The sequence below is a fragment of the Lynx canadensis genome, chromosome A2 (genome assembly GCF_007474595.2).
Source record: "Lynx canadensis isolate LIC74 chromosome A2, mLynCan4.pri.v2, whole genome shotgun sequence".
In the NCBI taxonomy this organism is placed as follows: Eukaryota; Metazoa; Chordata; class Mammalia; order Carnivora; family Felidae; genus Lynx; species Lynx canadensis.
Genome location: NC_044304.2, coordinates 163,661,518 through 163,678,100, shown reverse-complemented (window position 1 = coordinate 163,678,100; position 16,583 = coordinate 163,661,518). Strand labels below are relative to the sequence as shown.

The 16,583-nt window shown below is 43.0% G+C and overlaps 1 protein-coding gene across 1 annotated transcript in view; it reads right to left on the bottom strand.

The window, feature by feature from the left end:
- Nucleotides 1–15,962, bottom strand: part of GALNTL5 (polypeptide N-acetylgalactosaminyltransferase like 5) — a 52,363-nt gene extending 36,401 nt beyond the window's left edge. Inside the window, 3 exon segments of the mRNA XM_030295946.1 lie at nt 1,211–1,377; nt 7,586–7,706; nt 15,701–15,962. Of these exon segments, the coding sequence (XP_030151806.1) occupies nt 1,211–1,377; nt 7,586–7,706; nt 15,701–15,962 (550 nt within the window).
- Nucleotides 15,963–16,583: the final 621 nt, after the last annotated feature.

The window sequence follows — 16,583 nt, the reverse complement described above, 5'->3', positions numbered from 1 at the left end:
AATAAACATAAAAAAAAAATTTTAAGCCACAGTCTAGCAGAAGGTCTCCCGCCAACCCCCGTCCCTTGCTCAGGGCTTTGGGGACTTCTCGCTCAGCATGCGGCCAAATGTGCTGCCCGGTGCTACTGATGGGATAAGGACTCCGACCATCTCTACACATCCCCTCCTGTGCACAATAGTAGAAATAAAGAGTGGTTCTCGGAGAAATCACGTCATACATGGTAGTGCCTGGCCAACGTGTGAAATTCCTAAGCGTAGCTGACGTTGGCTTGAGTAATCTTCAGTTGGACAAAGTAGGGTCACTTCCCCACGGGTCAGGCTCCTGGAACATGCTCTTTTGTACCCCTGACTGTTCGTGTCCCTACTCTCTCTCCTTTTTTGCTTTCCCAGCCCGCAGGGGGTCAGATTCACAGATTAGGATAACTCTTCTGTAGGAAACCTATCCAATACTGATATATTGCTTCCAAGGGAAATGGACCCCTACAGGGACTTACAGACTCCAAGCTCTTCACTAGTCTGGGTCCTCTTGGTTTGCCTCAGGTTTATAATTAAGCTGTAAAACGGATAACACATCAGATTTTGTATTCATATCACGACTCTTTGAAACCAACGAGCAGAGGAGAGCATGCTCTTGACTGCAGTTGGTCTGATGAGAATTCTTTCGTGAGAAGGACTTAGGTCCTGTCTCTTCCCTGCATTAAGCCTCTGATAGCACTCCATTTCTCCAGAGAAAATTCAACCAGAGTCCCTCATGAGCGGCGTTGACCTTTTGGTGGCTCTGGCTGTATGTCCACACTGTCTCCCAACGCTATACTCATAAACTACAGGAAGTACAGAACTATCCCAAACTCAGGATGTTACCTCTGGGCCTTGACAACGCTATTTCCTCTGCCTAAAACACTTTCTCCCTCCTCTCCATCTAGGTACCTCCAACTCACCCCTCAGACATGGGTTTAGATGTCACCTCTTCCTGAACAGCCTCCATGACCTCTGAAGACCAGGTTGGTGCTCCTAGATCTACCTCATGGAAGCACGGATCGCCCGTGAGCCCAACACCGCGGGGCAGGGACCGGCTCTTACGTCCCCACCGGTGAGCCAACGGCGCCTGCCTCCACACCCATCAAATGTGAAATGAGTAATAAAAGAACCCAAGCGCCATCAGGGATCGCCTTCAGAGCACATGACATCGATGGACGGAGTTCTGTCTTACCAGAGTCGCTCATGTCGTCTACCAGAATAATTTCTTCAAGGAAGTGGCGTGGGGTGAGGTTTACGACACTGAACATGGTCCGAAACAAGGCGTTAAACTCCTCGTTGTGGAAGCAGATGACAATGCTGGCAGTAGGTAGGTTGGCTGGGTAATGTTTTTGAAAACACCTGCGAGGATAAGTAAAGGGAAGAAAATGATTTGTGGTCTCACTGACGCAAATCATTTACGGTTTTTCCTCTTTATTCCCGTAATGGATGATTACGATAATAAGGTGACCGTACATTTGAAAACACCAAAATTAAGGTACAAAAGCTTTTCTAACTTCTTATCTATTCTAGTATTTTCTCTTAAAAACCTTTTTTTAACATTTATGTATTTATTTAACGTTTATTTCTGAGAGACAGAGTGCAAGTGGGGGAGGGGCAGAGAGAGAGGGAGACACAGAACACGAAGCAGTCTCCAGGCTCTGAGCTGTCAGCACAGAGCCCGACGCGGGGCTTGAACTCACAAACTTCGAGACCATGACCCGAGCCAAAGTCAGATGCCCAACCGACTGAGCCACCCAGGTGTCCCAATATTTATGTCTTTTTGAGAGAGAGACAGAGAGAGACAAGAGAGAGGGAGACAGAATCCGAAGCATCTCCAGGCTCCAAGCTGTCAGCATAGAGCCCCACGCAGGGCTCAAACTCACGAACTGCGAGATCATGACCCGAGCCAAAGGCAGACTCTCAACCGACTGAGCCACCCAAATGCCCCTAAGTCATCCCCCCCTTCTTCATGCCAGCAATAAGTGCTCTTCCCTGGAGACTCTGTTTGGACCATCTTAATTCAATTCGAACACAGTGTAAACGTGACTCATACGGGTATTTTGGTTTCTATTATTAAAGTGTATTAACACGCTGATTCACACTGAAAGGCACAAATCAACCACATTGCACTGTCTGCAAAGAAAATCTGGTGCCTCAGTTTGTTGCAACAAAGAAGTGCAGTGGATATAGCGTAATTGGATTTCTTCCAGGGATTTGACAAAAGCGTGTCATTATTTTCGTGCATAGGAGAGAAGAACAGAAGCTGAATTGTAATAATATTAGTTATTAGCCGTTGATTAGCGTTTGAATTGCTGCATCATGTGGTTGTATTGTGAAATATTTCGGTTGTAAATGGCAACCCCCCCCCCCCGGTGCTAGTTTAAGCAAAAGAAAGGGGAGTACATTGGAAGGGGACCCCCCATGCCCCACAGGACCTGGTGACAAGTGTACAGGCAAGAAGAATGACTGGAGCCAGAGGCTTGAAAGCCACTTGGACACTCTGTCCACTCCTGCTGTTGTCTTTCCACCTGGGAATAATAGTAACTATAACAAGACCAGCCTTCCTCATAGGTTGTGTGGGTTCAATGAGTTGCTATGTCAAATGCTCAGAACGGCACCTGGCAGACAGTAAGTATTACATCAGGCTCATTATAGGATTCTTATCCTCTGTCTGCAACCTGACTCGTTTGCACCTCTTTATTCCACGGAGTGGGAATTGTGGCCAACATCAGCACCCAAGGAGAAACTGGTGAGACTTTCTCTCTGGCTCAAAATGCACAGTAAGGATTCACTGGCCCAGCGCAACTCAGGTGCCCGTCCCTGAGCTAACAGACTGTGGCCAGACAGGCAGTAGGTGAGAGAGAGTGGGGTGGGGGCTAATGGAAGGATAATACAAGGGATGTGATGGTCCAGGGGGAGCTCGTGCTACTTAGGCCCGTCTCTAACGTGACATTCAGTCCTGGGCATATCATTTGAAGAAAACTGTGGATAAATGGAAGATAGACCATGTGAGTGGAGGAGCCTGAGACTACGTCCCACCAGGACCCGTTAGGCCCCTGTGTGTATGAGTTTCTCCAAAATTAACTGATAAACGTTGCTGTGGTCTTTTCTGACTTAAACGGTTCTTACCTAAGCAGGCAGTTTTTCAGGGTAAAAGTAATTTGGACAAGACCTGAGTTTGGTCATCCTTGGTTAGCTGCTCTGTTCTTTGCTGGTCATATAGGTGACCAAGAGTCCGGTAGAAAGCAGGACTATTGTGCGTTGAATTGTGGCTCCCCCAAATTCATCTGTTGAAGTCCTCACCCCCAGTTCCTCAGGATGTGCCCTTATTTGGAAATGGGGCTGTTGCAGAAGCAATGAGGAAGATGTCATTAAGGTGGATGTAAGTCCAATAAGACTGGCATCCTCGAAAAAAGGGAAAATTAGGGCACAGGGACAGACACAGAGTGCACTGGGTAGGGGGGAGATAGTTGGGTTACGCCTTGTGCACTAAGAAGAAAAGACTGTAGGACTGGGGGCGTGCCGACTTGCCCCTTGTGTGCTTTTTGATATTTGCCAGGTTTTCTGTAACTAAAATGTAAAAGAAAGCTACCCAAGTTATTAACTACAAAAGGATAAATAGTAATTTTGCAGTGCAGAAATCCGACACCTTCTGTTTTGGTCAAGTGATCAAAAGTATCTTCACCCCCAGTCACCTCGTTAGTAATGGGACAAATGGACATCAAGTGCCTCCTAACATGATGCTCGAGGAGGACATAACATCACTTCTATGGGATTCCTACCAAAAAGCATGACCAGGATTTGATCACAAGGAAACATCAAACTCCAACTGAGGAACATTCCAGAAAAAAACTGGTTAGCTCTCTTAAAAAGTGTTATAGTCATGAAAGATAAAGACTTGGGAACAGTTTCAGATGAAAGAAAACCGAGGGCATGGGAATGCCGCAAGTCATCCTGGGTTAGACCTTTCCAGAAAAAGGACACTAGTGGGGCAGCTGTAAATATTTCAATTGTGTCTGTAGAAGATATTAACATTTGGGGAATCTAAGAAAAGGCTATACAGGAATTCTTTGAGAGATTTTTTTCAACCATTTTGTAGGTCTGAAATTATTTCCAAACTGAAAAGTGCAAAGACAAAAATTACATCAGAAGACCAAGCAACATAAAAATGGTCTCTTCAAAGATCTGTATCAAATACTTCAATAGCTAGTGAAAATAATCATACGAACTTTAAGGCAAAGCTGAAATGGAAATCCCATTTAGTGAAATAACAAGATTAGTACAAGAATGGCTGAAAACCGAATTTCCTGTCAAAGAAGTTAATATTCTGAATATGAAAACTTCCAAGTTCACTTCTCTCTTTGGACAATGTCTCTCTCTAGGGGGCCTGGGTGGCTCGGTCGGTTGAGCGTCTGACTCTTGATTTCAGCTCAGGTCATGACCTCGTGGTTTGTGAGATCGAGCCCCGCATTGGGCTCTGGGCTGACGATGTAGCATCTGCTTGGGATTCTCTCTCTCTCCCTCTCTCTCTGCCCCTCCCCTGCTCTCTCTCTGTCAAAGTAAATAAGTAAACATTAAAAAATTAAAAAGAAAGAAAAAGAAATATCCCTTTGTCTAAATGTCCTCATTGGTAATTTAGTAAAAATATCTTGGGGGAGATGCAATTCTTATAAATACCTAGGATACACTTGGTGCAAATGAGGAAGGTATTCTCAACTCCAGAATTTTGAAACTATCTACTCCAAGTCCCAAAAATAGGAACCTATATTACAAGACTGCTAATATGCCAAAATTAAAATCTGGTTAGTAACTGTTTATTTAAAAACTTAAAACATGTTCGTTTTGACTTGTACACTGAAAGCTAGAAGACATTAATAAAAGAAATTAAAGAAGACACAAATAAGTGGAAGGGTGTTTTGCACTCAGGGGTTAAAAGAATTTGACACTGATGGGGGGTCTGGGTGGCTCAGTCGGTTAAGCATCCGACTTCGGCTCAGGTCACGATCTCACAGTTCGTGAGGTTAAGCCCCACGTCAGGCTCTGTGCTGACAGCTCAGAGCCTGGAGCCTGCTTTGGATTCTGTGTCTCCCTCTCTCTGTGTCCCTCCCCCACTGTGCTCTGTCTCTTTCTGTCTCTCAGAAATAAGTAAACATTAAAAAAATTAAAAAAAAAAAAGAATTTGACACCATGAAGATGTCCTTACTACCAAAGAAATCTACAGATTCAATGCAATCCATATCACAATTCCAATGGCCTTTTTCATAGAAATAAAACAAAGAATCCTCAAATTCACATAAACTACAGAAGACGCTGAAGAGGCAAAGCAATTTGGAGAAACAAGAACACAGCTGGAGGCATCACATGCTCGGACTTCAAACTCTGTTGCAAAGCTGTAGTAATGAAAACAGTTTGGCATTGGCATAAAAAGAGACTCATGGATCAATGGAACAGAGTAGAGTGCTCAGAAAGAAAATAAAATCATCCATTTATGATTAATCAATTAAGAAAAAAGCCAAGAATACACAATGGGGAAAGGACAGTCTTTTCAATGTTGCTAGCCACATGCAAAAGAATGAAACTGGACCACTCTCTTAACACCATACACAGAAATTAACTTGAAATAGATGAAAGACTTGAAGGTAAGACCCAAAACCATAAAGGTCCTAGAAGGAGACAGAGGTAGTAGTAAGTTTCTTTTTTTTTTTTTTTTTTTCAACTTTTTAAATTTATTTTTGGGACAGAGAGAGACAGAGCATGAACGGGGGAGGGGCAGAGAGAGAGGGAGACACAGAATCAGAAACAGGCTCCAGGCTCCGAGCCATCAGCCCAGAGCCCGACGCGGGGCTCGAACTCACGGACCGCGAGATCGTGACCTGGCTGAAGTCGGACGCTTAACCGACTGCGCCACCCAGGCGCCCCTTAAGTTTCTTGACATCAATCTTGGGGATGATGTTTTGGATCTGGCTCCAAAAACAAAGACAACAAAAGTATAAACCTGTACTGAATGGGAGAAAATCATACACGCGATAAGGGATTAACATCTAAAATATACAAAGAATTCGTAAAACTCGATACCAAACAAACAATTCAATTAAAAAATGGGCAGGAAATCTGGGGTGCCTGGGTGGCTCAGTTGGTTGAGTGACTGACTTCGGCTGAGGTCATGATCTCACCATTCGTTAGTTGGAGCCCTGCATCGGGCTCTGTGCTGACGGCTCAGAGCCTGTAGCCTGCTTCGGATTCTGTGTCTCCCTCCCTCTGTCCCTCCCCTGCTCACACACTGTTCCTCTGTCTGTCTCTCAAAGAATAAATAATCAATAACAAATTTTTTTTTTAAAATGGGCAGAAAATCTGAATAGCTATTTTTCCAAAGGCATACGATGGCCAACAGGTACATGAAAAAGTACTCAATGTCACTAATAATCAGGAAATGCAAATCAAAACCACAACGAGATATCATCTTGCACCTGTCAGAATGGCTATTATCAAAAAGACAAGAAATAACAAGTGTTGAAGAGGATGTGGAGAACAGCCTTATGCACTGTTGGTGGGAATGGAAATTGGTGCGGCCAAAATGGAAAACAGCAAGGAAGTTCCTCAAAAAATTCAAAAGAAAGCTAACATATGATCCAACAATTTCACTGGCAGGTATTTACCTGGAGAAAATGAAAGCGCTAACTCATAAAGACATACGCACCCCAAGTTCACTGCAGCATTATTTACAATAGCTAAGACACAGAAACAACCTAACCGTCCATCAGTGGATGAATGGATCAAGAATGCAGTGTCACATACACAATGGAATGTTATTCAACATAAAAAAAGAATGGAATCTTGTCATTTGCAAGAACATGGATGGACCCTGAGGGCATTACACTAAATGAAATAAGTCAGAGAGAGATAAATACCATATGATCTCACTTATATGTGGAATTTAAAAAACAAACAACCAACCAAACATCCCCAACCCAAGCTTATAAATACAGAGAGCAAACTGGTTGTTGCCAGAGGAAGGGGATGGACAAAACAAAGCTCCATTATAAAATAAATGCATTGTGGGGCGCCTGGGTGGTTCTGTTGGTTAAGCGTCCGACTTCAGCTCAGGTCACGATCTCGCAGTCCATGAGTTCGAGCCCCGCGTCGGGCTCTGGGCTGATGGCTCAGAGCCTGAAGCCTGCTTCCGATTCTGTGTCTCCCTCTCTCTCTGCCCCTCCCCGTTCATGCTCTGTCTCTCTCTGTCTCAAAAATAAATAAACGTTTAAAAAACAGATTTTTTTAATAAAATAAAATAAAATAAATGCATCGTGGGGATATAATGTCTATATGGTAACTATAGTTAATAATACTATGCTGCATATTTGAAAGTAGCAGAGAGAATAGATCTTAAAATTCCTCATCACACATGCAAATATTTTTGGTAGGTATGTATGGTGGTCAATGTTAACTAGCCTTATTGTGGTGACTATTTTGCAATATATGTAAATATCAAATCATTATGTTGCACACTTGAAACGAATATAATCTTATTTTTCAACTATACCTCAATAAAAAATTAGGAGAAACATACTTTTTATTTCTGGTATCTGGCACTTCTCTCTCACTGCCCAAGCTTTTACTGAGAATGGTGTTAAATCCATATTTTAAAAATCCATCAACAAATTCTGAGCTTGAATAGTTAAAATCCTTACCTGCAAGAAAGGGTAATGAGAGTCACGTAAGTAACAAGTTTACTAATGTCGCTTTGATCAAGGACCATGAGAACAACTCTATCCTGAATTCACTCCTTTTATAATGAGTCAGAGTCATTTTCCTGGAACCTAACTACCCCCCCGATGACAAGGTTAAAATCAGAGCAGATTCCTTAGAAAAGTATGAACAACAAGCCAGTCTTTGGTCACTCAGTCCCTCTAGGGAAGGAAGTGTTCAGCCTCCTTGGTCCCATCATGATTCACAACGGTCCTGAGATTGTAACTGAGGGATTTCCGGAAGGGGGCTCAAACCCCTCCCCCCCCCCACATTCCATTGCAGAGAATAAAAAAATGCCACTGGCCATTTTTTAATAGCAAGATGCCAGGGGCGCCTGGGTGGCTCAGTTGGTTAAGCATCCGACTTCAGCTCAGGTTATGATCTCATGGTTTGAGTTCGAGCCCCGCGTCGGGCTCTGTGCTGACAGCTCGGAGCCTGGAGCCTGCTTCGGATTCTGTGTCTCCTCCTCTTTTGCCCGTCCCCAACTTGTGCTCTCTCCATGTCTCTCAAAAAATAAATAAATAAATGGAAAAACTAAAAAAATAACAAGATGCCAGAGGCCACCCACAAATTACCAGTCCTAACACAAAACGAAGTTGGAGTAAATTTCCTCTTAAGAGAGAAAAACTCTCAGATGTCAATGAAGAAATAAAATGTAATCACAAGAGATAAACAGAATGAACTAGAATGGTTAAAAGAAGGGTCTAAGAAGGCAGGAGTCAAAATATCATTAAAAAAGTACAGAATTCATCGGAAGCAACATCCAGAAAGTCATTTTATACTCACAATAAGTCATAATAAAGACCAAATAATAATGAGCTTGCAGACACCAAATAATGCTACAGCAAAATACGTTAAAATCATTAGAGATATCAATATATACTGCCACAAGTAGTAATGGAATATTTTAAGAACAACTCTAAGTCAGAGAAAAAGTTAGAAAGAACTTGATAAATGTCATTAGCACTATTTCCTTAGTGGATTTGAATGTTGCTTTGGTTTTGAAGAATGAACTTTCTTTTCCAATGCCTACGGAGTGCTTTCCAAAACCGATATAAAAGGCTATATTATATACAAAAGGGATTCTCTTCAGGATGCAGTAACCCCATTTCCCCTAAGCCCTCTTTCCTGCACCTGAGAAATCCTGAACGTAACACAATAGATGAGCATAGGGGGGCTCAGAAAAGGGGGAATAAGGAGGCAGATGCCTCAGGACTGGAGGAAGGACATGGGAGCTCCTAATTTCCTCGCTGCCTCCCGTATCTCCCAGACAGAGGTCTGTAGAAGCCTCCCAGTAGAACCACCAATGGCACAGGCCAAAAAGCCTCCCAGATAAGTCTGTTCCCTCCAGCCACAGGGCTGGGGGGGGGGGGGCAAACCAAGAAATCCTTTGGCCGAACCTAATCTAGTCAAGTCAAGCAGAAGTGGGAGAACCACACCACCCCCCCGGGGTAGGGAGGAGGCCTTCCAGCACACCCAAGGGAGTAAAGGGCAGTGGTGTGGGTGGGACTGAGCAGAACCCACCCTTCTATCCCCCTTCACGGCAGAAGCAGCAGGGCTCTGATTACCTGGGGGGTGCAGGCAGCCTGGGCGGGGCGCCGGCCTGGGGGAAGCAGGTGGCACTCTCATTCTCCCCCAGATAGCGCCGTGGCAATAGCAATGCTGAGCCTCCAAGCCCAGCCGGCAGCGACGAGGCTTCTGGAGGGGACGCAAGGTGGGACTCGTCCCCATTCCACATAGCCCCTGCCCCTCACGTTAGCAGGGCCCAGTGGAGAGCTAACCCTCTACCCCACCCGGTGGCAATAAGAGAAGCAGGTTATGCAAAGCTGGACACTGACTCTGCTTCTCCTGTCTCCTAACTGGCTGTCCGAGAGGCCCACTGGGGAGCTAACCCAGAGACAACAACTTCACGCCCGTCTGTGCCTCATTTTACCAAAGCGGGAGCTGAACTCCTCCCCTCCCCCAGGGTGATCCCTGGCTGCCGGAAGGGTGTCAGCAGACCCAGTGGGGAAACTGAGAATACCTCCCACCTGGCCCACCCTTGTGCTGCAGGGGATGGACCCTGATAAAGAAGCTTAATTGGGACCCGGTGTTGCATAATATCCCAAAGGCCCAGAATACAATCGAAAACCCTTTCTCACGCCAAGAACCGGGGATCTCAAATTGAATGAAAAGACAATACAGAGATGAATCAGAGGTCAGAATGATCTGACTTCTCATGCTAAAGCAGTCATCAGAAGAATGCTTGGAAACAAATGGAAAAGGGAAAATCTCAGCAAAGAAACACAAGCTATATTTAAAATTTATTTTTCAACGTTTTTTATTTATTTTTGGGACAGAGAGAGACAGAGCATGAACGGGCGAGGGGCAGAGAGAGAGGGAGACACAGAATCGGAAACAGGCTCCAGGCTCTGAGCCATCAGCCCAGAGCCCGACGCGGGGCTCGAACTCCCGGACCGCGAGATCGTGACCTGGCTGAAGTCGGACGCTTAACCGACTGCGCCACCCAGGCGCCCCCACAAACTATGTTTTAAAAAATGGAAGATATAGAACTAAAAAACACAATGGTCTAAATAAAAAAACCTCACTGGACCGGCTTAATAGTAGAGCGATGATGGCTGATCAGTGAAATCCACCGAATCCGAACAACAGAGAAAGCAGACAGGAAAAAAATGCAGAGAGTTTCAGGAACCTGCACGCTGACGACGAAAAGAGCTGATCCTTGTGTTATCGGAGCCCTGGGAGGGGAGGAGTCAGAGTAGGACTGAAAAAGTACTCTGGAAATAAGGCTGGAAACTCCCCAAATTTGGTGAAAGTTGGACATCTATAGACTCAGGAGACTGAACAAAACCCCAACAGGATAAACCAAAGAAATGCATGTCGGGACACATCATAACTAAATTTCTGAAAGCTGAAGGCAAAGGAAAACTTTTGAAAGCGGCCAGAGAGAAGAGAAGTAGGACTCACAGAGGATCAATCTGAATGGCCGTGGATTTCTCGTTTGAAATCGCGGAGGAGGCGATTTAAAAAACAAACAACCAACCAAACATCCCCAACCCAAGCTTATAAATACAGAGAGCCTGGGTGGCTCAGTCGGTTGAGTGTCCGACTTTGGTTCAGGTCATGATCTCACAGTTTGTGAGTTCTAGCCCCGCATTGGGCTCTGTGCTGACAACCTGGAGCCTGCTTCAGATTCTGTGTCTCTCTCTCTCTCTCTCTCTCTCTCTCTCTCTCTCTGCCCCTCCCCCACTCACACTGTCTCTCTCTCCTTCAAAAATAAATACACGTATAAAAAAATTTTGAAATCGTGGAGGAGGGAAGGAAGTGACAGAACATTTCTGAATGCTGCAAGAAAAGAACTGTCAATAGCAAATTCTATACCCCTCAAAAATATCCTTTGGGAATTGTGAGAAATTAAAGATACTCCTAAGTGAAGAAAAACTAAGAATTTGTAACCTGCCCTTAAAGAACAGCAAAAGAAAGTTCTCTAAACAAAAAGGAAATGATAACAGAAGTGTGGAACTTCAGATAAGAAAAAAGAACATCAAAATGGATAAAAATAGGGACAAAATAATGGGCTGTCCTTTTCATGAGTTTCTTTTTTTCATTTTTTTAATGTTTATTTATTTGAGAGAGCAAGACCGAGTGGGGGAGGGACAGAGAAAGAAGGGAAGAGAGAGAATCCCAAGCAAGCTCCGCCCTGTCCATGCAAAGCCTGATGTGGGGCTGGAACTTAGAAACCATGAGATCATGACTTGAGCTGAGTCAGGAGTCAGACGCTTAACCGACTGAGCTATGGAGGCACCCCTATCATGAGTTTCTTAAATCCTATTTGGTATATGAAACGACAATTATAACACCAGGTAATGTGGCGCTCAATACTGAAGACAAGTAAATTTTTTAATTGAGGAGGGCTAAGGGACTGCTTACGCTTTACTTGAAGCGGAAAAACATCAATTCAAGGAGACTGTTAAGTTACAGGTGGATTGCATAATACCTACAGCAACCCCGAGCGAAACCGTACAAAGCAATCTGTTGAAAAAAAAAAACAGTATAAAATAAATCAAAACGGAATTTTGAAAAAATGTTCAAGTAACTCACAGAGAGGAAAGAAAAGGGAAACAGAAGATGGAGAAACAGAGGGAACAAATGAAAAACAAACTGGCTAAGAAACTCTGACATCAATAACTGTCTTATATACAAATGATCTAAATATACCAATTAAAAGCCTAGATTTACAGACTGGATTTAAAAAATGTTCCAATAATACGCTATCTACAAGCACCTTACTTCAATGAAACATAGGTCGATTGATAGTAAAAGGATAGAAAAGGATATATTTGCAAATATTAATCAAAAAAGCAGCTCCTGGCTGGCTCAGTGGGTAGAGCCTATGACTCTTGATCTCGGGGTCATGAGTTTAAGCCCCACTTTGGCCATGGAGCCTACCTAAAAAAGAAAAGCAGGAGTGGATCTATTAATATTAGATAAAATAGACCAGAGAAAATTACTAGAGACAAAGAGAGACATTACCTCATGATAAAAAGCTCAGTGCACCAGCAAGACATAATGATTCCAAATACAATCACGTCAAAAAAGAGCCTCAAAACACACGAAGCAAAAGCTGATAGAGTTAAAGTAGAAACTGACAAACCCATAAATACAGTTGGGGTCTTCAACCCCCACCCTTAGCAACTGACAGAACTACTAGCCAAAAACTCAGCGAGGACACAGAAGAACTGAACAATACAATCACCCAACAAGATCTAACTGATGTGGACGTAAAGAACACCGTACCCGAAAAGAGCAAATACGCATTTTTTTCAAGTGTGCATGGAGGAGCCACCAGAGACGGACCATATCCTGGATCCTGAAACAAACCTCAAAAAAAAAAAAAAAACCCTAAAAGAATTGAAATCATAGAGTATATTTTCAGACTATAAATGAACCAAACTGGATATCGGTAGTAGACGCTAGAGAATTATTTCATGAGTTGGCAATTTAAAAACCCATTTCCAAATAATCCAAAGAGAAAGTCTCAAAGGGAATATAAAAATATACAGAACTGAACGAAAATGAAAATTCAACATTTCAAAAGTGGAGCCTGCTTGGGATTCTCCCTCTCTCCTTCTCTTTCTGCCCCTCCCCTGCTTTCTCTCTCTGGAGACAAAACAAACAAAAAAAAACACAAAACCCAGCAGGCTTTTTTGTAGACGTTGACAATATGTTTCTAAAACCTATATGAACAAGCAAAAGATCTAGAATAACCAAAACAGTTTTTTCAAGTTTATTTATTTATTCTGAGAGAGAGAGAGAGAGAGCGCATTGGGGAGGGGCAGAGTGAGAGGGAGAGAGAGAATCCCAAGCAGGCTCCCAACTGTCAGTGCAGAACCCAACGTGGGACTCGAATTTGCAAACTGTGAGATCGTGACCTGAACCGAAATCGCGTCAGCCACTTAACCAGCTGAGCCACCCAGGCACCCCGAAACAATTTTTGAAAAGAATGAGAATAGAGTTCAGAAAGACACCCAACAAAAACAGTCAACTGATTTTTGACAGAGATGGCAAGATGGAAACAGGGAGCTTTTTCAACAAGTGCTGCTGGACGAAATGGATATCCACCTAGGGGAAATGAACATTGATCCTTACCTCACATCATGGCCCTGATGTAAAATATAAAGTAAAACCTGAACTTTCTATAAGAAAACACAGAAGGGAATCTGAGAACTTGAGGTAGGCGAAGGTTACTTTGATAAAACATAAAAAACATGAACCGTACAAGAAAATGGGACGGACTGAACATCAAAATTTAAAATTGTTCTTCTTGGAGGCACCTGGATGGCTCAGTTGGTTAAGCAGATGATTTTTTTAAATATTTTTTTTAACGTTTATTAATTTTTTGATAGAGAGAGACAGAGCGTGAGTGGGGAAGGGGCAGAGAGAGAGGGACGCACAGAATCCGAAGCAGGCTCCAGGCTCTGAGCTGTCAGCACAGAGCCCGACGCGGGGCTGGAACTCACAGACCGGACCGTGAGATCATGACCTGAGCCGAAGTTGGACGCCCAAACGACCAAGCCACCCAGGCGCCCCATAGCATCTCATTGTTGATTTCAGCTCAGGTCATGATCCCAGGGTTGTGGGATCGAGCCCTGAGTAGGGCTCCATACTGGCTGCTTAAGATTCTCTCCCTCAGGGGCGCCTGGGTGGCGCAGTCGGTTAAGCGTCCGACTTTAGCCAGGTCACGATCTCGCGGTCCGTGAGTTCGAGCCCCGCGTCGGGCTCTGGGCTGATGGCTCAGAGCCTGGAGCCTGTTTCCGATTCTGTGTCTCCCTCTCTCTCTGCCCCTCGCCCGTTCATGCTCTGTCTCTCTCTGTCCCAAAAATAAAAATAAACGTTGAAAAAAAAAAATTAAAAAAAAAAAAAAGATTCTCTCCCTCAAAAATAAATAAGTAAATAAGTAAATAAACAAATAAATAAAAATAAGTGAAATCAATAAGTAAAGCAGAATAAATATAATATAAAATAAATAAATAAAGCCAAATAAGGAAAAATAGAAAGTAAAAGGATAAAATAAAATTGTCCTCCTTGAATGACACCACTGAAAAGAGAATTTAAAAAGTACAGCATAGTGACTATGGTTAACAATGCTATATTGTATATTTGGAAGTTGCCAAGACAGATCTCATCACAAGAAAAAAGATTTTAACTGTGTGTGTGATGGCTGTTAACAAAAATCATTGTGGTGATTATTTTGCAATATATATACGTATCAAATCATTATGCTCTACTCTAAAACTAATACAGTGCTTTTTGTCAATAAAAAAAAGAGAATAAAAAGACATGGCACAGACTTGTACTATTTGCAACTCACATATCAAAGGCCTCAAATCCAAAATACATTTTAAAAAGTCTTAAAAGGGGCGCCTGGGTGGCTCAGTCGGTTAAGCGGCCGACTTTGGCTCAGGTCATAATCTCGCGGTCCGTGAGTTTGAGCCCCGCGTCGGGCTCTGTGCTGACAGCTCAGAACCTGGAGCCTGTTTCAGATTCTGTGTCTCCCTCTCTCTCTGACCCTCCCCCGTTCATGCTCTGTCTCTCTCTGTCTCAAAATAAATAAACGTTAAAAAAAATTTTTTTTAATAAATAAATAAATAAATAAATAAATAAAAAGTCTTAAAAATCGAGGCACCTGGGTGGCTCAGTCAGTCTCTCTCTCAAAATAAAATAAAAACATTAAAAAAAATTTTTTTTAAGTCTTAAAAATCAGAAGACAAACATCCCAATTTAAAAATGGACAAAAGACGGGAAGAGACATTTTACAAAAGATGATATATGGGTGGTCATTAAGCACATGAAAAGGTGCTCAAAATTATTAGTCCTCAGGGAAATGCAAATTAAGATCACAACGATACCATTGCTTACCCATTCGAATACCTAACACCTAAAAAGCTGACCGTGTCAAATGTTGGCGAAGATCTGGAGCAAAGGGATTCTCATATTAAATGGCACACCTACCTTGGAAAACACTTCGTCATTTTTTTTAAAGTTAAGCATATATCTACCTAAATCCCATCTGTCCCAAACCTAGGTGTTGACATAAGAGAAACAAAATATGTCCACATGAAGCCTTGTAATCCATGTTTACCTCAGCATTGCAATTCATTGCAGAGTATCTACAAATACATTAAAAATGTATAATATTGCAGGGCGCCTGGGTGACTCATTCCGTTGAGTGTCCGACTCTTGATTTCAGCTCAGGTCATGATCCCAGGGTTGTAGGATGACGCCCTGTGTCGGGTTCCATGCTGAGCGTGGAGGCTACTTAAGATTCTCTGTCTCTCCCTCTGCCCTTCTCCCCCGCTTGTGCCTTCCCTAAAATTTGCATGTAGTAAAAATACTTCCCCTTAAAATGGCTAATGGAGAAAATCAAAATACTTACTCCATTTGAAAAAGGATTTCTGTGGTTTGGTTTCTTCTTCATCAGGACTTTCAAATCTCACATATGGTCTTGGAATTTCCTCTGAGCCATGAGTATCTTGCCGATGAAATTTTTTTTCAAGGGACCAAATTGAGGCAGGCTCCTGGGTTTTCTTCTCCAAGTTGCTCACATGATTGTGGTTAATAAATACACACAACAGAGCTGTCCAGATCCCAAATGTCAAGGATCCATACAGTAAAGTTTGAATTAAAATGCCTCTCATTGTAAACCTCGCATTTTTGAAGGCTCATTTGTTAATTTCCTAAATCAGAAGAATTTAAAAGAAGCTATGTTAGATATTCCCATGCCTTATAGATCATCTACTTGGTTTGAATTCAATTTTCAGTGTTTTAAAAACAGAAACATTTCTACTATGTATCATATACTTTGATGCGCTAAAGTCGATCTCATTTTCTATTAGCAAAACCTCTTAAAACGGGTACTCAGAAGATCACTTCACACCAAGGGAAGTGACCCAAGATAGCGGATCCGGCCCAGGAAAGAGGTAGCCCACATTGGAATGGGGGCTCTAGTGAGCTCTGGCACTCAACCCCTCCCCTAAAAGGAGATGGGTCAAAAGAATATCAGGTTTGATAGATTCTTTGGGGCAGGCAAGTGCAAGTCGGTGTCCTATCTGGTGGTAAAAATTAAGGAACGATGTTTGTAGAATGATGAAGATGTAGGCACTGGCTACCGTATTAATCAAAACATCACATAGATTCATGGGGAAAATGTGGCAGCTGTGGGATCACGACCTGAGTTGAAATCAAGAGTCGGATACTTAACCCACGGAGCCACCCAGGTGCTGGGGTGGGGGTGGGGAAAGCTAAGATTAAAAAAAAAT